Here is a 26,737-nt window from a genome sequence, read left to right as displayed (position 1 = left end):
AACAGAGTTAATGCCACACAGTTTTAGGAAGTAGAGGGCTCAGGGGGGAGGGGGCAGAGTGGGAAGAAGCAGTCAGGCAAAGAGAAAATAAAAGGAATACAACCCCTAAATGAGAGTTGAGAGAAGTGAGGCTACGAAGAGGCTTTATAGACAGCATTAGTATAAGCAGGAATATAATTTTCAGTCCCAATATACAGTCCATCCTGTGTAGAGAAATTCTTTCCTGGCTCCGCAACTGTGGGAGCCTTGTGTACCCAAGAGTCTGCTGGCACCCAGGAAAGGCTGGGGCAGGTACAGTAAGGGAGGCGCCCCTGGTGTCCACTTGTCCTCCATACAGGGCAGAGTAGAAGGATGAAAAAGAGGGGGGCAGGAGTTGAGTTAGCAGAGCGAGAAGCAAGGAGAGAGGACAGGGTGACATTGCTCGGAGATCAGGTCTGCAACATTCCCTTTCCTGCCCAGTGGCTGGTGACCCTTCAAGGCCCCTAGATCTGTCCTTTGTCTCCTCCACCTCCAACACACCTAGTGCGTGCTGGTGTGGGTCACACTGAGGAGAATGCCAACACACAAACCAGTGCTCCAGGGAGGGCTTGAACTGGGGAAAGAATGGGGCCGAGGTGGGTGGAAAACACTGTGGAGCACCCCGAGGGCAAGGGTCTTAAATGGGTCCCAAGTCAGTGGTACATAGAACTAGTCTCTCCAATTCTTCAATCTCTCCACCGCCTCCTTTCTTCCCTCCCTTGGCAAGGTTTTCAAGACCCTTTTAGAAACTATCCCCCCCACCCACTCTTCTCCCCATCCCAAACAAGCCTTCTCCTACCACATTCCACACACCTAATCCACTGGCCTCTGGCTCTGTCCTCAGCCCCTGCTTGCAGGCAGTGGGCCTGGAGAAGCCAGACCTTCCCTCCCCTGAACACCCCAAATTCTAATGAGCTAAGAGGTCCCACACTCAAGAAAGCCCAGGTAGGATTTTGTAAGCTAGCTAGAGAGGCTCAGCCAAACCGGACTCCTAACCTCTCTCCTTTGATTTCATGGTTCTTCCTTCTCTTGTGTATCTGGACCTACTTCCAATGATTAATTAGAGTATAACGAAAACAGAACCACCTCTCTCCAACCAAATGCACATTAGGAAAAGAACACAAATCTACTGTTGATTCAAACACCCTGGAGATTCCCATTCTCTTCTCTCTGGTCACTTCTCACAAGCCTATGCACACGTATACACCTTCCCTCACACGTGTGTCAATGCCAGCACACGTGTACACACATGCACACACACACGCACCCGTCCCATTCCACTGACACCCTCATGCACCAAGGAAGGCTAACATAAAGCTACATTTATTTCCTTAATTTGGACTTTCTGGTCTAGAAGAAATCCAACTGCAGCTATAAGAAAAGACCTGAACTTCCATTTCTATATTTTATGAAGCCAAGTTAGGCTTGAAGAACTCAATTTTGCAACTACATCCTTACCAATTGATCCCCAAATAACACTGCAGTCTGGGTCTGTGGTTTGCTGTCCAAGATAAAGACTTATTTCCCCAACACTTGGCACTAGCATGTCCCAGCTCTCTCTTCAGGCACCTTTAAATCTGTTAACAGCCACTTACGGCCTTACCGGAACCAAGGACAAGTAAGCTAGCCCTCCCTGCCCCAATCAGCTCACTGTACCAGGTGGTAATCTCTAGGCCTAGATGGTGAAAGAGAATTCCACCTGGCACTTTTTACAGGTGTGCTCGAGGCATGCACCCACAGGGAGACAGGTCAAGGGCAAAGTGACTATCGTCTCTGACTTAAGTGGCAGTGATTCTGAAGAGTGGACTTGAGCAGTCTCAGCTACCAGTCTATGTTTGGGTTTTTTTTTCTGCAGTAAAAACTGACTACTGCCCAGTGGAAGGGACAGGTTGAGAGGTAAGGCTGGGGGCTCCGGGTCTCTGAGGCTTTTATAGAGGCAAGAGTGCTACAAAAGCTTCAGCTGGCACAGCCCCTGAGGCAGGACACAGGGGAGAGAGGGCGGCTTTCCAGCCTCCATGTGGATGAGCTGGATTTGCAGGCAGGAGGTGGGCAGGACATCCACACTGAGGAATCAGACCTAAGTGATCTGGGGCAGGCAAGAGGCTGTCCTCCCCACGGGCTTTCACGGCAAGGGCCTGAGTGACAGTAAACTCCCAGTCTCCCTCAGTAGCAACACCTGAAGCCAATCTAGAGAAAACATTTGGATCCAATTCATCTGAAAGCTTATCCCCGCAATGTGACACATCCTAATTCCACGTTCACACTGAAAGGACTATCCTGTCTTTCAGCCTAGAGCGTTCAACCTCTACAATCTTCGCAAGGGCCCAGAGAAGGAATTCCTCCCACGAAGGTCAGGGGAGAGTTAGGCAACTGGTAGCATCCTGATATCCAAACACAAAGTACCTGAGAAGGTACCGATGGCTTCCCTTCATAGTCGGGACCACAGAAGTAGCGGGGGGGGGGGGGGGGGGGGAGGGGTCGGCAAGGGGACATCACACGACAGAGCAGGGGAGCCTGATGATGCAGCGGGCAGAGGGAGCAGGTCCTTCAGCAGCCTGGTGGTCCTCAAGAGGGACCCCTTCCCAAAGCCACGGGCTCTGAGAGGCCCCTTGCCCAACCCCCGCCCACCCAGTAGTCACAAGCAGGAGGGAGGAGCTGAATCACTTCTGGGAATCCAATGTCTTCCCCACGTGACCCTCCAAAGCAAAATCCTAATCCTTTTCTGAAACTATAAACGCTTCTGGGCCCCTGGGTATTATCCTCAGCAGTGCGCATATTCGCCGGCAGCCCCTACCCGGGGAAGCAGCCCGACTTGGCCCTCCACACCTCGGCCACGGCCTCCGCCTGCTAGCACCACGGCACCTACACGGCGATCTCATCGTCCAGGCTGTCGCCCAGCTCCTGCCTCTGCAGGACGTTCCGCGGGCGGGGCAGCTCCTCCTGGGACCACGAGTCTCGCTCCTCGCTCTCGTCCGTGTTGGATTCGTACTCCGAGGCGATGCCTGACTCTCGGAACTTGATGAGCTCCAGGCTGCCCAGGAGCGGCTCGCCCTGAGCAGGGGGCGGGGTGTCCTCGGGCGGGAGAAAGCGGAAGCACTCCAGCTTCACCAAGCAGTCGCGCCTACCTAAGGGGCTGCCCACCGGGTGGGCGAAGTCGGCCAAGCCCGCGCCCAGGGGCGGTGAGTGCAGGTCCTCTGGCTTCGGGGTCGTGGGGTCACAGAGCACGGGAAGAGCTCCAGAGCGGAAGGTGATCTCCAGCAAGCTATCCTGGGAGCCCACTGGAGCGGGGTGGAGGGGGAGAAGAGGGGGAGGGGGCGACATTAGCAAGGTGGTTGGTTTGGAAGCCACCCTTGGCCCACCCAGGTCCCTGGCCAATTGAGCGGACCCTCACAGGGGCTCTTCAGCCCTTGCTTCCACCCCATGCAGCACAGACACGCCAGGCTGAAGGGGAGGAGCTCAGGGGAGGTGGTAAAGGCAGGGCAACGATAACCACATGATCAGCTGGTGAGGCCCGTGGTTGCCTTGAATGGGGTGTGTGGTAGGAAAAAGGTACAAACTGAAGAGCTACGTTAAAAGCATGTAGTAACACTTGGTGCAACCTTGGAAACTGGCATTAATTAGAATACAACAGGGCCTTGATAAACAAAAGTAAAAATCCAGAGAGGCTTTCAGAGTGGTGAAGTACAGTGGTTCTCAATCCATAACTTCGGGCCACTTTAAAAACACAGAGTTATCAGCCCTGCCCCAGATCTACCCATGCAGAACCTCTGTGGGTTGGATCTGGGAATATCCATTTTTTAAAAAGCTCACAGGATAGTTTGGGAGAACTACTGGTATAATAGGGAAAGCATTAGACCTGGGTTTGAATCTTGGCTTCACACTTTGCTAGTCCTGAAACTGTGAGCTGGTTACTTAACCTCTCTGAGTCCGTTTCCTCATCTGTAAAATGGGCACACCACCACCTACCACTACAGGGATTAAATGAGATTATGTATATGATCAATGGATATTGGTCCACAGCCAATGTACACTTAGAGCAGCAGACAACCCAGGGACAAGTTCAGGAGGGAGGGCATGGAGACACGCTGTCTTCTAGTACTACTCAGTGCAGCCTGGGGGTAGCTGGGCGTAGAGGCAGGCATCTCAGGCTGGGAGCCAGGCAACCTCTGCCACTAACCAGCAGAGCTAGCTGGCCACAGTTACTCCTCTGCCTTATCCATTAATAGACGGACTGCTGCCAGCCTTTTCTATGCTGCTGAGTTGTGAAATAGTGCAGGGAGAGTAAACTACTCAACAGTTCGATGTCTCCTGCAGAGCTCACAGAGAGCATGATTCACAATAGGTGCTCAGCGTGTTTCGACTGGAAAAGCCCTCTGAGAAAGAAATGGGCAGCCCTAGCTTACGTGTAAAGAGCCCGGGCCCCCATCGAGGAGAGGCTGGGTGAACATGTGGTCGTGACTCCCGGGGACTTTCAAGGTCAAGTCTGTGCACTGGGCTAGAAGGCAGCCAAGCCCCTCTCTGGCCCTGCCCTTTTGTAATTCCATGAAATGTATGGATGGGACAAACAGAGCTGCCTTTGTTTTCTGCCGGGGTACCAGGTCAGGTCAGGTCAGGGGTCCAATAAAGCACCACCAAAAAGCTTTAGGGAAGAGAACATGTGGTTCCAGAGCTTCCACATGGAGGTGAGGCTGGGCAGGGCCCTGGCTTACTGGCGTTCTGTCCCGACAGCTTCAGCTCCAGCTCCTGCACCTGCTTCACCAGCAGAGAGATGTGCTGAAGCATGTCCTTGTTCTGCAGCAGGAGCTGGTGCACGCGAGCCTGGGCCTCCAGCCGTGCCGCAGCCTCAGCAGCCAGCTGGTCCTTCAGCAAGTGAACCTGCAGGGGAGGAGGAGGCAGAGAAGACAGCGAGGAGACAGGACAGAGAGAAGAGAGGCACGTGAATGCAAATGTGAGTCACTGGTGGACGGCCAGGACCAGAGACACCTTCCAGGTTCAATTCAAGACAAAGAAGCCCTGCCCCGGGCAAAATGGGCACCCGGGCTTGCAATTCAGAGGAGAAGCCGAAAGAAGCTGCTCGCTGGATCTCTCTCTGTCCTGAGTGAGGGCTATGATGTGTCACTCATGTACGATTCAGAGCCCCACACTACGAGCCAAAGGTAGGAAAGAGTTGGGCCCCAGACCCTGCCCCCTGCTCCATCCCTGTCGGAACTCCTTTGACAGCTAACATATGACTGCTGTGTTGAGGCAGGTACATTTTTCTTATCTTGTCTTTTAAAAAACGAAACCAAAAACTGACATACTGACCCACTAGCTAAGAACAGTGTCACAGTAAACCCCCTGCAATCTTCCCTCTCCCCTTCCTCGCATCCAAATACTGTGAGAAATAGGAAGCCCTACACCTGCCCTTTCTAAGTCAGTGAAATGGCTGTAATGGTCTGTGTTTGCACATCTGTGGGTGGGTGTCAGCTTCCTTCCCTGACCTTCCATTCCCTTTTTATTTCCCAGGGCACCTGGGAGCATGCTTCATACCTGGCAAATGTCAAACGTTTGCTGACTGACTAATAACAGGGCCTCATCCAGCAACCCCAGCAGGGCTGAGGTAAACAGCTTACAGAGAGGGCCTCTATGAGAAGAGGGGGACCCTCATCAACTCTCGCCTTCTCATGGTAGAGCACCTGGCAATGGCATACCCCAAATGCTCAGGGCCCAGTAGGGTCTGCTCTTCGTGTGCAATCTGGGTGTGGGGATACAATTCAGTGGGAGGAGAGGTGGGGTGATTCTGTCAGGACCCTGGTTTGAAGAAACTGAGTCACGAGACGATGACAGTATTTACACATATGTGACTTTTCTGCTAAGAAGTGGACGAAGGGGTCTCTAGGAGGGTTTCTGAAGGTCCCTGAATAAGCAGAGCTGATGAATTTGGTGGCCTGGACCAAGGCAGCCTGTGGGAAAGAGGGTTTTCTTGAACCGAAAACATGGTGTGGATAAAGACACAGAGTCAGGGTGAGTGGGGTGGGAGAGGTGGAACCAGGAGCAGAGGAGAGAGAAGGAAGGAACTGGAAAAGCCAATTCTCTGGCTCAGACAACAAATGCTCTGGATTTCTGAAGAGCAATCTGCTCCAAAGAGATTCACATTCTATCAGGGAGTAAAAGACCATGTCCACCCCACAGTCTGGCCAAGCCTGACCCAGGGTCCTGCCCGCCCAGTGTCTGCCCTCCCAGCAGCCAGCACTCGGAGATCATACTCTTGGATGCAGCGGCTGCTTCCCCCGCTGCCCGGATTTAAGGACCTGATCCTGCAGTTGGCTCTGCTTCTAAGTGGGGCCACTAATGAGATTAGTTGCCACTTTCCATTAGTGGCTCCCAAGGTGAGGCCGATCTTTCCCTCAGTGGGGAGGATGCCTAAGGAATCTAAAGTAAATCTGTCCTCCACCAGGTGCTGCTAAGGACAGAACTGATATTTTCGTCCAGAAATCAGCCTCCTTTCTTGCCTCAGATAATCTAAAGAGAGATCTAGAGAAGGGTGAGAACAGAGAAAAGAGTGGCAATAATATTTCAATCTGGATATCAGATGGTGGATGGCTATTAAGCCTCTATCTTCCTCGGAAACTGAGGCATGGAGGTAGTTCACCCGAGAGTCCCCCAGATCCTGTTGCTTCTGAGAAACAGGACAGTTGCTGTGGGAAGCCCACCCCCAGAAGGGCCCCCAGAGGAAAGGCCAACCTTGACCTTCTATCTGCAACTAATGTAACTTATTCCAACTAAGAGTTATCATTGAAAGGAATGTACCGAGCAGACAGAATTGTTAATTATCCATTTTCTATTTTCTTTGGAACAAAACAGAAACATTAGGCATAAATGTGGAACAAAACTTTCAATGCATGTAAACAGAGAAAGTGGAGAATCCTGCCTACCACTAACTGGCATCTCTGGAGGGTTCCCTACACACACATGCTACAGACTCAGGTGCCTGAACCCCACATCTGAACATCCCAACAGAAGCTGGAACACTTGAGTCTGTTGGTTACTCCCTATGCAACTGCAGGTAATTCACTTCTACTTGGACCTCACTTTCTCCATCTTTCAACTGAGAGGGTTGGCTAGAGGCTCGGACAGTCTGTGATTTCACATCCCGGTGGACGTAGTGGTCAGTACCAGGGGCCATTCATTAAAGGCTCACTGAAGAACATGTCTAGATTTCCACTGGGAAGTCAGAGAATTCGGACTGGGAACAAAAGAGGAATTCCCTCCTACAGAAGCCAGGGGAAAAAAAATTGGAAGTTTCTTTTGCAGGTAACCATCCCAGTGGTGGAGGTACCATCAGTACATAAAAGACGACCCTTGCTTCAAATGCTTTCATCACAAATCCACTGGCACTCAGCACCATGAAAAATGCTGTGTTTGAGTGCTCCTCGTGCCAGACTAAATAAGAATTTTAGCTTTGCAAACGTAGTTATAACATTTCAGGCATTTTCAAACCCTGGGAATGAGAAAGCACACACTGCTGCCGCTGCCTAAACCCAGCGCTAACGAGCCCTTCTGCTTCTGCAGCCGTCAAAAGTGGCAGCAGGCATAAGGCTCCGACCTCTCTCTGCAGCAGCCTGCACACCACAGGAGAACCCAGACCAGGCCAAGCTGGGACAAAACAGCCAAGACTTCCTTTAAATTCGAGGCAATTTAATAGTCCCTGTGTTTTGCATATGTGGGCCTGGCCTTGAAGCACCAAAATGCGGCAGCATTATTTTCAGCCTTGGCTTGGGCAGTCAGCTACAGCTGTGTGCTCACTTCCTCCATGGCACAACAGGAGCAGATAACACCACCTCTTCCCTACCAGGCGGGACTTATTTGTACTCAGCACACTCTTAAAGCATCAGACACCTTTCGCAAAGGTAGGCCATATCAATTTCTGAAAAGGTAGGAGTTAGCTTTGCCTTTCCAGAGCTGTGTGGTCTTTGGCAATGACTTATTCTGGTCACAATCTAAGTCAGTGGGAGGGCCACGCCTGGAGGGCGGTGTCCAGTTCTGCATTCCTGCCACAGCGCTACAAGCATAAGTTCGACCCTGTGCCCTCCAGCTCGGTGCCACTTCCCAAAACTCAGATACCCACCCTCAACCCACCCGGCAACACCAGACCACTGCCCACTGGCTCTCCAGCCTACTTGCCTGGACTCCAGCTCCTCCGCGAGAAGTGGGGGCAGGCCCAGGCTGAAGTTAGGGAGCGGCAGGCACATGGAAATGGCAGTGGAGAGAACCAGAGCGATTTGCCCACACACACACACCGGACACACAAGCGGAGGCAGGCAGCGCTGTCTCAGCATGCACAAGGCAGGGACCTGGGCAGTGCACCCAAGGTGCTGGGGACTGGGAGAAGCCACAAGGCCAGATGCTAAATCTAGGGCCTCGGCGGGGTGTGGAGGGTTTTTTAGCGCTGTTCCTCTAACTACGGCATACACAATTGCGAAGCATAAGTAACCAATCACTTGTTTCAGAACAAGCGCAAGTGGCAGCAGGTAGAGGAGAAATCTATAAATAGCAATACTGAGCTGCAGTATAACATTTTCCCCATGAGCTAGGCCAGGAATTGGCAAACTGTGAAGGAGCCTGGCCTACTTAACTGTTGCCAGTCAGCCACAGCGCCTGGATCAATTCTGGAGCTATGTGGGCCCAGCCCGTGGCCATGCGGGCGCCAGCTACATCCCAGCTTTGGTTCAAGGCTTGGCTATACTCTCATTCGCACCCTTGAACTTCTGGTCCATCTAAAAGCAGGAAGCTAGTGCAGCCAGGCAAGCCTCATGCTGGGTCGGGAAAGTGGTCCAAAGGGCTTGGGGTTCACTATTTACACACTGATATCTAATCTAGAAATGCTTAAGAGGCAGCTGAGCAACACCTTTGCCTGGATACGTTTAAGGCCAGGACAGGCCCTTTCTAGGCCAGCTCTGAACCAATTTAGGGAGAGGCTGGGAGAGATCTTGAGATCTTAGACCAAATCAGAATGCTGTGAAGGAGATCTAAGCCTAGTCCCAATGATAACAGTAGAACCAGACTGGCCTGTGAAAATAAATGGGGGTGAGGGGCATAAGTCATGCAACAAGGGACCCCAAGAGTGCACCTGTTTGCAAGAAACTGTCTTTATCCTTAGCTCTTCTCAGGAGCCACACAGGAGGACTTGGATGCCCCCAGAGCAAAGGAGAATATGTTCCCACCAAAGTGCTGAGGTCACAGTATTACCCACTGGAATTCTGGGGACTGCTGGTAGTTTAACGAAGAAAGAAACCTTGCAGTTTGATGACAACAGAGTCTGACAGAACAAGTAAAAGCTGACCTCATACTGGACACTGTGCAGAGAAACCAAGTATGCCAGATTTGATATATTTTAAATGCATGAAAGATGCCAAGAAGACCTATTAGTCCACCTATATATCTTATATCGTTTATACCCAAAGATATGGATACTAATAAAAAGCCCTTGGATCAAATGCTACAAAGAGAGTGGGAGAGGAACACGCAGAGAAACCTGTAGCTGAAGGCTGGTTTAGGACTGAATCGGTCCGGAGGGCAGGGGAGCGGAAAGCCAGTTGAGAGGTTACACTAATACGGCTGCTTCCTTCCCGGGCAGCAAAGGAAGGTGCAAACTGAAGAGACTGCTTATGAGGAAGGCAGAGAGGGGCAGAGGAGTCTCCTCCAGAAGCTCTCTGAAGACCTCAAGGTACTGTCTGACCTGAAGATTTTACAAGTCTACGACCCTACCCCAAGTCATTTCATCAGCGAGGGATACTGATGCACTCTGGGGGCCTTTCAATCATGTCAATGCCCGAACTGAGACTCAACCAGGACACCACCAACGATAATCAACAGATTCCAAGTGCAGGAGAGGCTGAGGGTGTCCAGCCTGTGGAAGTGGCTGGAACTGAGAGAGGCTCATCAAGTGAAATGCAAGCACCACGCTCTTCCCCTCTCCTAGCTTCACTGTCTTCAAGGACAGAGGCAATTAAAATAGGGCCAGGGCAGTGATGTCTCCTTGAGACAGATGCTTGATTCTGGGCCAGAGAACCACTCTTAGGGTTTCATCCCGACTGTGGGAGACTTACAGGTCTTGTGGCTTTGCTGAGTACGTCGGTAACTGCCACAACACTCTTCTTCTTGTGCAGACTATACATTTGCAAATAGTTTCTCTTTAGTATTAAGCAGTGAGTTCACATTCAAATGCCTCTCCGACAATATTCATCATGAATATGCATCAAGCCCATTCTTAGATAAATAATAATTACTTGGCAATTGATATGCTGAAGGAGAAAAGTATCATGGTTGGAGGATGGATTTATATTTAACGGGAAACTTTTGGAAATGACATGAGTTGCTGAACGGCCCTGTGCTGCAGCACGCCGGCTTTGTGCTCCTGTCAGCCATCACACCTGGGAGGAGGGCATTCTCGGGACAGCCACTCCGTTAGTAACTAGAGGAGATGAATTGTGTTATCTGACAAAAGGCAATGATTTTTCCCCCAAATATAAGAAGCCGTTAATGACATTCCTCCTCTTTGTTGCTGTTTTGGAAACACCTGCGAATCCTCCTAGAATTAGTACACATCCTTTTGGGTTCATGGTCTGGATTTTTAAAAAGGTTCAAATCACTTGGAAGCAGTGCCCTACTGATTTTACTCTCTTGAAACCTGGCTGCAAAAGGCACCCATGAGGCTGGGCCTCAGGCCCAGGTCAGAGTGAGACTGTTATAAAGAAGGTCTTTTCAAGACCCAAGTCATTGCATCGTTTTGGTTAGGCTGCTGGATGCTTCCTCAAGGGGTATGTGTTGGAAAGGACGGCTCCGCCTGGGTGATTCGCTCCACCCAAGGGTCATGAGAAGAGTAAGGAGAAGAAATGATGAGGATCGATAGGAGCTCCCTAGAGAAGTCTTCGCGTTCTCATTCAAGAACGCAGAAGGCCAGCCTGGTTGACCAGATGTAGAATGTCGATGCATAGAGCTGCCTTTCCCCATCTCTCACCAACTCTCCAAACCCTGAAGACCCCACCCTCCTCCTCACTGTCTTCATCTACCCACCCAGGTCCTCACCCTGTCTGACTCTTACCACAGGATTCAGCCTGTAAATGGTACAAATGATTGTGTCTTCACCATTCCCCGATAGCCCGTAGAGAAGATGAAGCTCGGACTCACTAGTTCCAAGGAAGATGTGGACTACTATGCCCTCCACAGAAAGCAAGCGAAAGGAATCCCTGCTAAAAGCAGCAGGGAAATCAGCTCACCCCTCCTTTATAAAGCAGCAGCAGCACAACACGTCTTCAGGGCTCAAACAGCACTTGGCTCCTGAAATCTAAGCCAAGTCTTCTCATTATGGCCCAAATACTACGCCTAAGTTCCTGTAAGTTAAATCCCAATATAATGAACTCCAGGCCAGTAGGGTATCAAATTCTGCCTGGAGAAATCTTAAAAAAAAAAAAAAATCCTTCCTGGAATGCGTAGATGACTAACAGAGGCATGGAAACCCCTATGGACGAGGTTTCCAGGGTGGTAGCTTCTGCAAGGGTGTTTGGGACAAATTCATACTTTAAACTCTTTTAAGAGTGGTATCACAAAGTCACATCTGTCCTGACTCCAGAGGCGTCCCTTCCCACCCCAAACACCAGGAAATGAAGGTAGGAAAGGAAGGGTGAAATTATGTGCATCTTGTTCCTTAGTAAGTTCAAATCATTATCCAACAACATCCAGCCAAGCCAGCCAAGCCCAACTCAGAGCGGGGGGGTACACGGGAAGCCAAAACGCTTCTTCCCATTTCAACCGCGTCCCCCATCTCTCCCCTCCCCGCCGCCCCCATTCCTCAACAAGCAATGACCCAACAGCGGGAGCCATCCCTCATAGCTCGCTAGGTTGTAAACCTGCCCTGTGACCCTCGCTAAGGAAGGCGCGTCAAGCCCATGAGAGTGGAGCCTGCGAAGTAGGGAGGAGGCTGAGGAGAACCTGGGCCACAGCCACTTGCGTCTGCTGCTGCTGCTGCTGGAGGAGCTGCTGGAGGAGCTGCATCTGGTGCTGGGTGGACAGCGGCGTGCCCGCGCCCAAGCCCGGGGCCTTCGAGGAAGAAGAGGGAAGGAGCATCCTGGGCGAGGCTGTCAGCATGGGCTCCTGGGGGCGGGGTGAGACCTGGCGGAGAAGAGTAGACACCGCGTGACCCTGGGCAGACGCCACCTTTAGGGGCCTCACTCTGCCTTTCATACCTACAGCATGTAGGAGGGTGGGGTGAAATGGCCCGCTTTTAACCAAGAGCTGGAAATGCTACGTCTCCAGTGGAAATGTGCACAGACCCCCACAGAGGAGATGATGATCTGATGGCCTGGGCTGGGACCACAGAGTCAGAAAACCCTGTTTGGACACCTGAGTTACTGATGCCGTGTGATGGGAGACCAGGCAGCTGAGACCATCCCATCTCTTGCCCACAGCTTCCAACTATACCATGTTGTTGAGTTACTTGAGGTTCTGGACTTAGAGGGATCCGCCTCTATGAAAGATAGCTACCTACCACCCCACTATGAGGCGGCTTCTACCTTTACTTTGTTGTGTTCTTAGGGCTCCCTCTTCCAGGCTCTGCAGGGTTCTCCTGAGCTGGCCACACGTGAGGGAGGTGCTCCAGCCCAGCACAGCCTCCTCTCACAGGGAGAGCCACCAGGGAAGAAAGTCGGGACACAGAGAGTGGTCTGGAGAGATCCTCTCTCTGAAAGGGGAAAGCAGTTTCCATTCCCTTCCCTCCTGTCTCCCTCCTGGTAGTTGGACACTTTCATTAAGATGGTTTCTGTGAGGCAGAGAATTCAAGCGCAGGGTTGAATTTGATTTCTGGCAGCTCTGCTGCCGGTCCTTCTGCAGATGTGCAAGAGGAAGCACCCAGTGACAGAGGGCTTTCGCCACTTGCAGAGTACAAATTGGGCACCAAAGAAGATATCAGGCAGACAATCTGAAACAACATTGCCCTTCAAACTAGACAGGTTTCTCCTTCTGATGAACCAGCCTAACGACTTCCACTTGAGAAAAGGCATTGCATGGTGAGGAAAGAGAGGCACTCCTGATACAGGGAACTGGCAGGGAATCTACAGGAAGGGCAATTTGTCAGTATTTTCCTCCTGTTGGTGGGGGGGGGGCGGGGGGGGGGTTGTTTTGTCTTTGGGTTGGAGGTTCTTAGTTTCTTAACCTGGATCACATCAGGAACTCCTTGAGGGCGTCCATCATCTCACCCGTAAGATACGAGGGTGAAATTGATGATGCCTGAGGTGGTCTGGCAGCTTCTAACCTCCAAGGGGCCAATCTCCAGCCTCCCCAGGAGCATCAAAGGCACACAACTGCTAGCTGCAGGCAGAGGCAGCCCAAACTCACTCTGCTCCTTCAGCTAAGCCCCCGGGGATCACGTCACGTTGTGCAAGGATTAGCCATGCACAGGTATTGTGCAGCGACGAGGTGCCATTCAGGGTGGGGCTTCCACTGAGAAGAAGGGGACCGAGTACTGATGGGATCCTGGAGGGTGGCGCGCATCAGGAATGAGCTCTGTGGCATCCTGACACGCAGCGGCGTCTAGCATCAACACACGGGGACTGAATCTCTAGAAGTTAGGCCCCTCTGAAAGGAAGTAAAACATGCTCTGGAACCACCACCGTGCTGGGGAGCGCCTCACTCTAAAGGTGACCCGGCAGGGGCTAAGAGGTGACTGACAGTGGCAGAGGCTGTGACACAGACTGCTCTGGGAGGTGATATGCGTGCAGACCAGCTGGGTGGGCCACCTCCGGCTCACCTTGGAGTCTGTGTGGGAGCCTCCTTCCTTCCCTACCGCGTCGAGGTCAGTCACACCTCGGCTGAACTCCAGGGCATCGTTCCCTGGGAGCGGGGCCTCAACTGCGTCGATGTCCGTCTCCTCTGCGGTGGCCGTGGAGGCCCTCTCGGCTCCGGTGAGCTGGCGGCCTACAGGGACAACAGAGAGGGCAGGGAAGGGATCAGCCGCACTAAGAACGACGCCCTACTTTCCCAACACTTTAGTTTTCAGCTGTGTCACGCCTAGGGACGCCTCTGGCTTTGCGACATTTTCACATATCTTTTCACTCAAGTTCGTTAAATTTCCAATCCAATAAGATGTTCACATTTTAATGTCCTTTTGAAGTCCAGAAACAAAGACAACATTTCCTCAAGCCTGGACATGACTGCTTTGCCAAGCTGGCATGATGTTTATGCTGACAGGGCGTGGGGACCCTGGAAGAAAGGGATGACAGTCATCTCGACCTCATCCAAACTCAGGAGTGGAAACAGCCGAGGGAAAGAACGCTGAACTGGGTTCCCAGAGATGTAGGAGTTTCCCCCACCATGCTCCTAACGGGCTGTCAGATAAGGGGTAAATCACCTCACTCCCTGGGCCCCAGTTCCTTCAACTATACAGTGGAGGCTGCGTTAGGTGGGTAGGAGGGTTGCAGGCCTGAAAAATAAGGACAAGGAGATCCGAGGCTCCATCCCACAGAGTACATCAGTCTCCCATCCTCAGAGCCTGCCTCTGACCATCCCCCAGGGGCAGAAGCTAGGGAAGGGCCCCGGAGAAGGCGGCAGTGGCAGGGGAGAGACAGGCGGCTGGTTTTCATGTCTTGTCTTGTCTATTTCCCACTTGCCCCTTCCTACTGAAGACAGTGACCATGTCTTTGATCACATGCTCAGCACATGTATGAAATTCCTACTGTTTCTTATTTTTCTTCATTCCCTGTTCCTCTCTCTTTCCTGGGCTCTATGAAAACACCTGGCAATTCTCAGGCATTTCCCAGGAAACATTTTTTTCTCTACATTTGGGATTAGGTTCATCACTACTGTCTTCAAATAAAACTTCTTTTTTTTACATTTTTAAAATTTTTTTTATTTTTACCGCGACGCTTTCCAAGGCACGGGCCCCTCTCTCAGGGCAAACCCATTCCAGGGTGCCCTGCCCTTCACAAAGAAAAGAGAACTCTCCCCGGGGCTCCCGCCGGCTTCTCCGGGATCGGTTGCGTTACCGCACTGGACGCCTCGTGGCGCCAAATAAAACTTCTTAAAAGGCTTCAGAGACCAAGCACCAATTGTAAAACTGCACAGGCTAATGTAAGTAGGAAGTATGAAGAGTTGATTCCCTAACCCTAAGGCCAACCCAGGGAGCCAGGCTTTGGTCATCTGAGGGCCTGCCTTGTAGAACAAATAGTTCTAACAAGTCTTCTCATGCAAACCCATACGAGTCATCGGGGGAAGCAAGGCGGTACTTAGAAAGCTAACAGTGTGCTTGGTTTTCCTGCTGGCTGCTCTGGGAGCTGGGAGACGGACTGCTAAGGGTTGCAATGGCATGTAACAGCAAGGAGGGCCCTGGACCATGGCCTGGCAGGGCAGCTCTTCTGCCCCTTTATAAACCAGCCGGCAGGAGCACAGGGAGTGGGACGCTTTCTACCACCTCCTGCACCCAGAAGTGACCTTCTTGACAATGAAGAGGTTGATCCTGTGAGAGGGAGGCCGATGGATAACTCGTGACTATTTCTTAGTAGGTGGATGGTGTTGGGAACTGAGCATCTGAGTCTCCTTGCCCGCAGAGGAGTGAGCAGGGTGAAGTGGGCCTGCGTTTGAGGAGAGATCTCCATCAGTCATCAGGAAGGACTGGCTCCTACAGCACCGGGCATCCATCTGTCAGTGCACTTAATTAGCACATGATATCAACTGTGCCCTTCTGGTCTTGAGACCAAGGGTGTATTTCATTCATGTCTCCCAAGGATCTGGCACAGAGAAGGTGTTCAGTAAACACTAACAAAGGCAACAGTGTCACGACAGGGTAGCAGAACAGGGAAGTGGGCTATAAGAGGCAGCTGCCCCTCATCCCTGGAGATCCGAATGACGAGACTAAGCAGCCCTCCAGAGGGTCTGGAGATGCCCAGGCCAGGAGCCCAGAAGGGATTGGAAAATCTCTTAGGTTCTAGCTCTGCTTCTGGGGGAGTCATTAAAAAACAGACTTCTCAGCCATTCTCTTTGTACTAGTGGAGTTCCCAAACCAAGCCTGACGTACATGAAGTCACCAACTATGGGACTGCTTTTTGAGAGAATTCCTGCCACTCAGTGGGTTCTTTGATGATCACATTTGGAGTCTCATAGATTTAGTACAGCTAACGGGTAGAGAGTACAAGCATACCTATTTTATTGCACTTTACAGATATTTCATTTTTACAGATTGAAGGTTTGTGGCAAACCTGCATTGAGCAAGTCTACTGGCATCATTTTTCCAACAGCATTTGCTTACTTTGTGTCTGTGTCACATTTCGGTAATTCTCACAATATTTCAAACTTTCTCATTATTTGTTATTAGGTGCTATTCATTATTTGTTATGATTATCTGTGATCAGTGATCGTTGCTTATAATTATTTGGGGGCACCATAAACTGTACTCATATAAGACAGCAAACTTAATAAATGTGTTCTGACTGCTTCACTTGCCAGCCACTTCCCCCACCCCCCAACCCTGCCCATCTCTCTTCCTTTCCTTGGGCCTCCCTATTCTCCAAGACACAACAATATTGAAATTAGGCCAATTAATAACCTTACACTGGCCTCAAGCGTTCAAGTGAAAGGAAGAGTCATATGTCTCTCATCTTAAATCAAAAGCTAGATATGATTAAGCTTAGTGAGGAAGGCACGTTGAAAGCCAAAACAGGTCAAAAGCAAGGCCTCTTGCAACAGTTAGCCAAGTTGTGAATGCCTAACCCAGAGCAAGGCCCTAACTCTCTTAAATTCTATGAAGGCTAAGAGAAGGTAGGAAGCTACAGAAGAAAAGTTTGAAGCTAGCAGAGGTTGGTTCATGAGGTTTAGGGAAAGAAGCCATAACCATAACGAAAAAGTGCAAGGTGAAGCTGCAAGTGCTGATGTAGAAGCTGCAGCAAGTTACCCAGAAGATCTAGCTCAGATCATTAATGAAGGTGTCTACACTAAACAACAGATTTTCCATGTAGAGGAAACAGCCTTATATTGGGAAGATGCTGTCATTCAGGACTTTCATAGCTAGAGAGGAGAAGTCAATGCCTGGCTTCAAAGCTTCGAAGGACAGGCTGACGCCCCTTAGGAGCTAATACAGCCAGTGACTTCAACTTGAAGTTGAAGCCAATGTTTATTTACCACTCCGAAAACCCTAGGGCCCTTAAGAATTATGCTAAATCAACTCTGCCTGTGCCCTACAAATGGAACAACAAAGCCTGGATGACAGCACATCTGTCGACAACATGGTTTACTGAATATTTTAAGACCACTGTTGAGACCTACTGCTCAGAGAAAAAGATCCTTTTCAAATTATTACTGCTCACTGACAATGCACCTAGTCACCCGAGAGCTCTGATGGAGACGTGCAATGAGATTAATGTTGTTTTCATGCCTGCTAGCACAGCATCCATTCTGCAGCCCATGGATCAAGGAGTAATTTCAACTTTCAAGTCTTATTATTTAGGAAATACATTTCACAAGGCTATAGCTGCCATAAATAGCAATTCTCCTGATGGATCTGGGCAAAATAAATTGAAGATCTTCTGGAAAAGATGCACCATTCTAGACACCATTAAGAACATCCGTGATCCATGGGAAGAGGCCAAAATGTCAACACGAACAGGATTTTGGAAGAAGTCGATCCCAACCTTCATGGATGACTCTGAGGGGTTCAAGACTTCAGTGGAGGAAATAACTGCAGATGTGGTGCAAACAGCAAGAGAACTAGCATTAGAAGGGGAGCCTGAAGATGTGACTGAATTGCTGCAATGTCATGATAAAACTTGAACAGATGAGGAACTGCTTCGTATGGATAAGCAAAGAAAGTGGTTTGAGATGGAATCTACTTCTGGCAAAGGTGTGTAAAGACTGTTGAAATGCCAACAAAGGATCTAGAATATTACATAAACTTAGTTGATAAGGCAGTGGCGGGGTTTGAGAGGACTGACTCCAATTTTGAAAGAAGTTCTACTGTGGGTAAAATGCTATAAGACAGCATTGCCTGCTACAGAGAAATTGTTTGTGAAAGGAGAGTGAACCAATGTGGCCAACTTCACTGATGCCTTATTTTAAGAAATTGTCCCAGCTCCCCCCACACCTTCAGCACCCACCACCCTCATCAGTCAGCACCCATCAACCCTGAGGCAAGACCCTCCACCAGCAAAAAGATTACGGTTTGCTCAAATGATAGTATTTGTTAGCAATGAAGTATTTTAAAAGTATGTACAGTTTTTTACATATAATACTATTGTACACTTAATAGACTACAGTATAGTGTAAAGATAACTTTTATGTGCATTGGGAAACCAAAAACTTTGTGCTACTCGCTTTATTGCGATATTCATTTTATTGCTGTGGTCTGAAACTGAACTCGCGCTATCTCCTAGGTATGCCTGTATAGTAACAGATCTGTTAGAACCAGGGGGGTAAAGCTGGGGTAGAGAGAAAGAACAAGCTAGATGGAGGAATATTATTATTGTGTGTGTGCCTGTTAGTGTATCAGATAACACACTATCTCGAAAAGGGACCCACAGCAAATGGTCTTCTTCAGGTCCTATCAGACAAGGGACAAAATCTGGTATTTGCAATGTTCCTGACATCGACAAGCCCAAGGGACAAGAAATGATACGAAAAGCTTCTGGTAAAACCAAGAAACTTACAGGATTGGGCACTATGGATTTCAAATTGTAATAGGGACAAGTAAGACTGAACTTGGGGTAGGGGGTGGTGCTTTTTAAACTGTTTATTTAAAGTATACTGGATACATTGAATAGTCTCTAGACATATGCTGATTTCATTCATCTATTCAATAAGTATTTGTTAAGAACCCTGTATACAAAAGAAATCTACTGGGCATAAAGATGAATAAGCAAAATCTGTGCTTTCAATGCTTCCCCAGCCTGATGGAAGAAACAGACATAAACCACAGATGCAGCATGAGGCTGTATCACCTATGAGGGAGCTATCCAGGGTGCAGGACAACAGAAGAGGAACATCTAAGTCAGGCGGGTGTTAGAGAAGCCTGTGCAGAGGGGAAACACCTCCTGAGGAAGGAGTACCAGCTAAGGCAGGTGAAGAAGCAGGCAGAGGGGAGGGGAGGCCATGGAAGGCACTCTAGGCAGAGGGCAAGGCAAGGGCAAAGACACAGAGGTACAGAAATCCACAGCATGGTTGGAGACACTGCAAATGACTCTGCGGGAGGGACCTGACCAGGAAGAGTCAGGATTTGATCTTGAAGGAAGGAAAGCAGGTAAGTAATACCAAAAGATTTTCATTTTTTCAAATTTCACCTAGGGATGATGTGGAGGATAGATCTATAAGGAACAAGATAGAAAGCAATACTCTAGGTGAGAAAGACAAGGGCTTAAGCTAAAGAGGTGGCATAAGACAGAGCAGAGGGGACAAATCTGATATACCTTCTGGGGTGCAGAAATCATAGGACTTGGTAACCAATTGTCTGTGGGCGGGGAAGGGGGAGGGAAAGAGGGAGAGAGGAGGAGATGGGGAGGGAGAGAGAGAGGAATACATGTAGAATGAGTTTTAAAACTCTGATTTAGGTGACTGAGTAGAGACTGGCATCCTTTAGGGAAAATTGAGGAGAAGGAGGATTGTGGATAAGAGGATGAAATTGTGAGAGTCTGTAACAGCTAACTGGAGATATCCACTATTCCTAAGTGGAGAGTTCAAGAAAAAGGTCTGGGTTGGAGTTAAAACCATGGGAAGTCAAAAAAGAGCACAGGGACCAATCCCAGGAGAAATCCCCACACCTGAGGGGTAGGTAAAAAGAAGAACCTACAAAGGATGCTGGAAAGCAGCTATCGGAGGAAAAAGGAAAGAGTGCGGGGTGGCGGTGGGGTGCCCCAGAAGCTGGGGAAGGGGAGTGCTTCATTCCCAGTGGTGCACACTGCAGAGAAAGGCTGGTTCAATTTGCCGACTAGGTGGCCCTTCAGTGACCTAGACTGGTCGTTTCAGGAAGGACTTGCAGGCAGCAGACACCAGATCACTGGAGGTTGAAGGGCTAATGGCGAGGGTGGGGTAAAACGTAGACAATGAGTACAAATGTGTCTCGCAAGAAGCTTGACTATGGAGAGGAAAGAGATAGGCTGGGGGAGATGCAGGGACAAGGAAGGTTTGATTTTTGGTTTCTTTATGATGGAAAAGACTTGACCTTATCTATCTGCAGTGGGGGGAAAAGTCAGCACAGCAGAAGATTCGGGTGATGATTCAGGAGAGAGAGCTGATGGCTCAGGGTTTAGGAAGAGGCGAGATGAGGGGCAAAGCAGAGGCAGTGAAAAGGTGAATCTCGGACAGGAGAAGAACATCGTCCACCAAGACGGAAACTGGGGATAAGGGAAAAGCAGAAGGACTGCTGAATGGCAAAGTAGCCTGGGGCCAATTCTGGGGACCACAGATGTGTAACGGACCAGCGTCACAGGGCAAAATGGATAGGTACTGTTGGATGAATGCAGAACTTTGTACATGTCAGTTATACCTCAAAATAAAATGGTTGGGAAAAAAAAAAAAAGGATTATCAGCTCAGTCCAAAAGTACTTGAAATGGCCACTTTTTGCCTCAAAATTGCAACAGCAATAGCTTAAACTCAAATAGTGCTTACTATGTTCCAGGCACTAGTTTAAGGGATTTACATGTCTTAACTCATTTATCCTTACAACCACCCTGAGAGTTAAGCACTATTATTATCCCCATTTGACAGATAAAGAAACTGAGGCACATAGCTGGTAAGGCTGGAGCTGGGGCGCAAAGCCTGCCAGTCTGGCTCCAGGCTTGGCGCTTTTAACCATTGCACCACCTCGTCTCCCAACAGGCTCACTGCTTCCACCTGTAGTCTCAGCCACCCTGCTTTATCTTCTTCATTGCATCGACATCTCCTAAAATGGTCTTGTTTGTCATCTGTCTGATCCCCCACCCCAACTTTCAGTGTGAGGTCCTCGCCAGCGGGAACCTTGTCTTGTTCACAGTATCCCCAGTACCCAGAATCGAGCCTGGCACATGCGGAAACTTGATAAACATCTGCTGAATGAAGGAAGGGAACTGAAACTAAGGAGAACCAAAGGATCAGGCAGTGGTGGCCTGATGAGATGGAAGAGCAGGTGTGGTGGGAGCGTGGAAGTGACACAAGGGTCAGTGGTGTGCTTGCTTGAATAAGCCAGATGCCCAGGTCCAGCAGATGTAACAGGTACACAGTAAATACTCCTGAATCCACTGCTCACTGTCTAGATGGCAAGAGTTTTATTTTTAAGAGGCTCTAATCTCCAAAGGGCTCCAAGCCCTTCCCCACGTTGGATTGTCTGCTGCCGTGGGAAGAGGGACGCCTCCAGGGGAACGGGATCTCTCCCAGGAAACCCTCTCCAGGAGTCAAAGAAACTGCACAGGGCAAAGCAAGGCAAGCGGAACAGGGGCAGTGGCCCCACCTGGCTCTGAGCCCCGGGTACTGGCCAAGGGCAGCTGCTGCCAAAAGATACAAAAGATAAATCTCCCCCAGGGTAGGGAACGGTGGGAAGAATGAGGGAGGAAAGAAAGGCAGGCAGAGAAAGAAAGAGAGAGGCAACACACACAATGAAAGTGAGGACCTTCATTAAAAGCACTCCCGAAACCCAGAAGGGAAAGGGCTGACAAGACATCAAAGAAGATAGCAAAGCCTCCGCACTTTCCAATTCCTCCAGAGTAAACAAGTTTCCTCTGCATAACAAACGGCCTGCCTGGGGCAGCTCCACTGGAAAGATAAACACTGCATTAAATGAAAGCTCCCTAATGTGGAAGCAAGATTCTTGTTAAAAGGAAAAGAAAACCTGCCAACCAACAGTTCCACTGTGGAGCTTCAAGGTGCCCCATTACAGAGAAAAATCCTAATGGAGTCAATAAATTCTTCCGGGTGAAGAATTTACGGAAAAAAGGAATGTGTTCCTAGCAGTTTATAGACGGTAAGGAAGCAAGTGGGGCTGTAAAAGGGAGGTGACTACGGGGCTTGATAAGAAAATATTTCCCATCTCAGATCTGTAGAATTCCAAGCACTGATATTCAAAGTAGGTTTCACTTCACGGCAATGGCACTACACCGCATTCAGAGGGCACCTGATTAATCATTTACCGTGGATCTGTCATAAAATCATGGGACTTCAGAGATCTTCTTGTCCACTGCCCCCACTGCATAGATGAGGTCACGTAGTTGAGACTCTGAACTGGAGAACTGGCTAATAGCTAATGTGTATTTAGAGTGTATTACATGCTAGGCACGATGCTGATTTACATGCATTATCTCCCAACACCTAGCAGATAAGAAAGATCCAGAGAGACTATAAAGTTTGCTGAGGATCACCCAGCTGAGAAGTGATAGAGTTAGGATTCAAGCCCAGCTGTTCAGGTGCCAGAACCCAAACTCTCAGTTGCTTCTCTAGTCTGCTGGTCCAACACTCTCTCCCATTATGCCACACTGCCTTTTCATTTCTGTGATGGTTAATTTTGTGTGCCAATTTGGCTGGGCCATGGTGCATGGTTTTAATATTTGACCAAACATTATTCTAGATATCGTGGTGAAGGTATTTTTCGCATGAGAGTAAACATTTAAATCAGTAGACTCTGAGTAAAGCATATTACCCTCCATGATGTAGGTGGGCTTCAACCAATCAGTTGAAGGTCTTAACAGAACAAAGACTGACCTCCCTGGAAGAAGAGGGAATTGTGCCAGCAGACCACCTCTAGATTTGAACTGCAACTCTTTCCTGGATTTCCAGCCTGGAGCCTACCCTGCAGATGTTGGACTGGCCACACCTCCACAATCACATGAGCCAATTCCTTAAAATGGGGCGTGTGTGTGTGTGTGTGTGTGTGTGTGTTGACATGAGCCAATTCCTTAAAATGGGGTGTGTCTGTGTGTATGTGTGTGTGTATCTCCCTGAAAAATACAATTTACATCACTCCACAGGCCAGATTCTCCCTTACATGAGTTGGGGAGAGCCCCTTAAAATGTGTGTGTGTGTATCTCCCTGAAAAATACAATTTACATCACTCCACAGGCCAGATTCTCCCTTACATGAGTTGGGGAGAGCCCCTTAAAATGGGTGTGTGTGTGTGTGTGTGTGTGTGTGTATCTCCCTGAAAAATACAATTTACATCACTCCACAGGCCAGATTCTCCCTTACATGAGTTGGGGAGAGCCCCTACCACTCCCTTTACTCTGCAGAGATGCCAATACGATATATGGAGAGCATGCCCAACCCATGCTTGACCTCCTTAAAGAGATACACTCAGTGCTTTGACATCTTGAACTCTGAAGCAACTACACTGGGCCTGACAGATTTCCCTAAAATGAACCGAGATGTTTCTACATGTAGAACATCAGTTACATTCTTCTTAGGAAGAATGGTATACAGAAGGTGCCAAATCGCTGAAATCTCACGTATATTACCGTAATTTGAAAAAATTATCACCAAAAAGGTTATAAAAGGAGAGGTGCATGTAGCTGATGGGCCCAGTATCTCGACGCTGACCACCTGTTAGTCAGAAGAGCGTAACCACGTTGGTCTCCATCTGCAGCCTCAGCCACCATCACTCATCACCATCACTACTCTCTTCAGCCTGCCAGTCTCACCCTCTAGGCTATATCACCTCAATTCTACCTACTCTCCCCATCCAAGGTCATCGTTCTTCATCAAGGGGACTGTTTAGAAGTCACTCCCTGCTGAAATTTCTACTCAATCTCCATGCTCATTTTGGCACAGAGTAAGCACTGAATAAATGCTGTTGACAATGACTAAAATGACACACATCTCTTGCCACAATCACTGACCATGTTTATCAGTTTATTCAACAAGTATTTATTATGCCAGGAACAGTCCCTACCCTCCCAGAGCTTGCACTCTACTGAAGACAGGAGGACACTATGTATCTGGTAGACAGTGGGCTAAACGCTAATGTTAACAGCATCAGCCAGGAGCGAAAAGAACATAGGAACCTAGAGGAAAAAAGTGTTTAAATTTTCGGGAAGGGGAAAGGAAGAGAATGGGACAGTGGAAGCTGGAAGACAGGCTTCCCAAAAGACAGGATAGTGAAGGATGAGTAGAATGGCTGCCTGGGGTAAATGCAGGAACCACTGGCAATTGGAACAGCACTGACAACGGCTGGAGGGTACACGATACACTCAGTGTGCTAGGGGAGGAGTGGGGGAAGACAAGACAGAGAAAAGGATAGGAAAGGATCCCTACTGGAATCTCTACTCAGCCCCAGAGAGAATCCTTCCTAGTATCACAGGAAATCACATCAACCCACCCCCACCCAGAAGACCCCTGCAGGGTCTAGAAGGGGAAGGAAGGAGTAGCTCCCACTGCAGGAGGGAAAGAAGACCTACCCCTCAGAATAGTCTGTATGAAATGCTATCCAGCTCTTCTCCCCAAAAGGCCAAACCATACCATCCTGACCTCTTTAGCAAATGGCTGAGAAGTTAGCTCTGATTAGGTGCTTGGAGGCTAGGATCAAGCTCCTCAGACAGGAGTTCTGGGATAAGAACAAAGTTCAAACACTCAACCTCTAGGTAACCTCCCTATGTCCAACCCCTTTCACTCCAGGAATAAATGGCTTCACCGGAGACAATGCCCTTTACTTTTTGATTAGAATTTCTTTGTATATGTGCATCCTGGCTGCTAGTGGTACCGTGGGTTTGAAAGCCTCTGAGGCTTAGCTATGATTCTCCACCAACAGGGGAGCAGGGCATTACCAAAGAACAGTTAATAACGTAAAGGTATCCATCTTTTTCACCTAGCAGCTCTGAGGGCAAATCCTCCAGTTCAGAAGTGAGCAGATCAGCTTCTGTTCTCTGAGCAACATGGCCAGCTATAGGTCTGGTATAATGAAAAGTACATCTTTCTCCCACTATCGCCACCTAGTTCCTTTTTCCAGAATGAACCACAGTTACCAGTGTCTTGTGTATCATTCTGGAGACATTCTACGCAGAGTAGGCACATATATGGTTTCATGTGTATATGTATATATATACATATATATACACACACACTTACATTTACATGTATATATTTTTCTACAATATAATTGGTAGCATATCATATCCACAGTTCTACACCTTGATTTTTTTTTTTTTAATTCAACAAAATATCTTGGAGATGACTTTTTATCAGTTCATAGAGTACACCAACTCTGTGTAATATTCCATTATTTGTAACCATAATTTATTTTAAAATCCTCTCTTGCTATTTCTGATTTTTTGCTTTTATAACAAATTATTTGCTTACGTAACTTTATGTATGCATTATTTCACATATGTATGGGTTTACCCTTAACATGAATTCTTTGAAGGGAATTTGAGGGTAATTTGGGGGTCAAAGCATGTGAATTTTCAAAATTAATAATTTCCACATTTTTCTCCATAGGGATTCTACCTTTATCACACACTATGTCAACATGTGTGTCTGGGTTTATTTCTGAGCTTTCTGTTCTGATCCATTCACGCACTTATTCATGCATTAGCACAGTTTTACGTATTATAGCTCTATAATATGTTTTTGTACCTGGAAAGCCACTCCTCTGTCATCACTCATCTCTTCCAGGATTTCTTCTATTCTTGTTTTTTCCCATATTTTAAAATAATAATAGCTAACATGTATTTGGTGTTTACCATGTGCCAAGCACCAGACTCAGCATTTGAAATGTATCTGCTCATCTAATCAACACAAAAATTCTATGAGGTAGGCACTACTGTTATTTCTATTTTTTCCAAAAGAGGAAACTAAGGCACAGAGAGGTTATGGAACTTGCCCAAAATCACACAGCCAGTGAACACTGCAGCTAGAATGTAAACCAAGAGTCTCTACTCTTCACCACTTTGCGATAATGCCTTTTGCAGTATGAGATTTCTTTTGCTATTTTCTAACTTCTTGAATTGAATGTTTAATTAATTTGATTTTCATGATTGATCACCTATTAATGTAAATAATTAAGCCTTTGATTTTCCTCTGAGCACTCTTTTATCTGTATCCCATAAGTTTTGAATATGATAGCTTACCAAGGTGCCTACTTTGTTGTTAAAAATTTGTATTGTAATGTTAAATTTATAGATTAATGTAAGGAGAATTAACATTTTTATGATGTTGAGATTTCCCAACCAAGAACTTTCCAATTGTTTATGATTTTCCTCATATAAAACATATATGTTTTATTATGATTATTCATAGGCATTTTATCTTTTTAAATTGTTATTTTAGTGGATATTTGCTTCCACTATGACTTCCAACTGGTTGTTGTTGGAATAGAAAACCATAGTTATCCATATGTATTTATTGGACCTCACCTCTTTAACTAAATTCTTTTATTTCTAATGGCTTTCAGTTTATTTTCATGGGTTTTCCACATAAAAATGTACAAACAATATTAACTTTTTGCCTAATACTCACACCTTTTCCCCCACATTTACTGTTAGATTATAGAGATGATAAAAGACACCTTAGTCTTATTCCTGACTTTTAATGAGACTTGAAGATTGGAGATATTGGAATAATGTCCACACTGAGGGTTCATAGAACTACAGAATTTAGAAATAGGAAAAAAAAAAAAAACCTACTTAGATAACTGTAATTATCTTCTTTCTAATTTGTTTTATGAAGGTGCTTTTGTACGGTAATTTTCTTTGGGGTCTGACTTGGTAGCATAAACAGTTCTACCTTTAAAATGTGTTTCCTGATATCCAG

The 26,737-nt window shown here is 48.0% G+C and overlaps 1 protein-coding gene across 1 annotated transcript in view; it reads right to left on the bottom strand.

The window, feature by feature from the left end:
* The window catches only part of LOC137762788 (carboxyl-terminal PDZ ligand of neuronal nitric oxide synthase protein-like), a 315,104-nt gene that overhangs the window by 15,448 nt on the left and 272,919 nt on the right, over positions 1-26,737 (bottom strand). The window contains 4 exon segments of the mRNA XM_068541164.1: positions 3,144-3,296; positions 4,728-4,893; positions 11,989-12,168; positions 13,802-13,968. Coding sequence (XP_068397265.1) covers positions 3,144-3,296; positions 4,728-4,893; positions 11,989-12,168; positions 13,802-13,968 — 666 coding nt within the window.

Source organism: Eschrichtius robustus, chromosome 3, assembly GCF_028021215.1.
Source record: "Eschrichtius robustus isolate mEscRob2 chromosome 3, mEscRob2.pri, whole genome shotgun sequence".
In the NCBI taxonomy this organism is placed as follows: domain Eukaryota; kingdom Metazoa; phylum Chordata; class Mammalia; order Artiodactyla; family Eschrichtiidae; genus Eschrichtius; species Eschrichtius robustus.
Note: the sequence above shows the minus strand (reverse complement) of the source record. Positions and strands in the feature narration are given on the sequence as shown.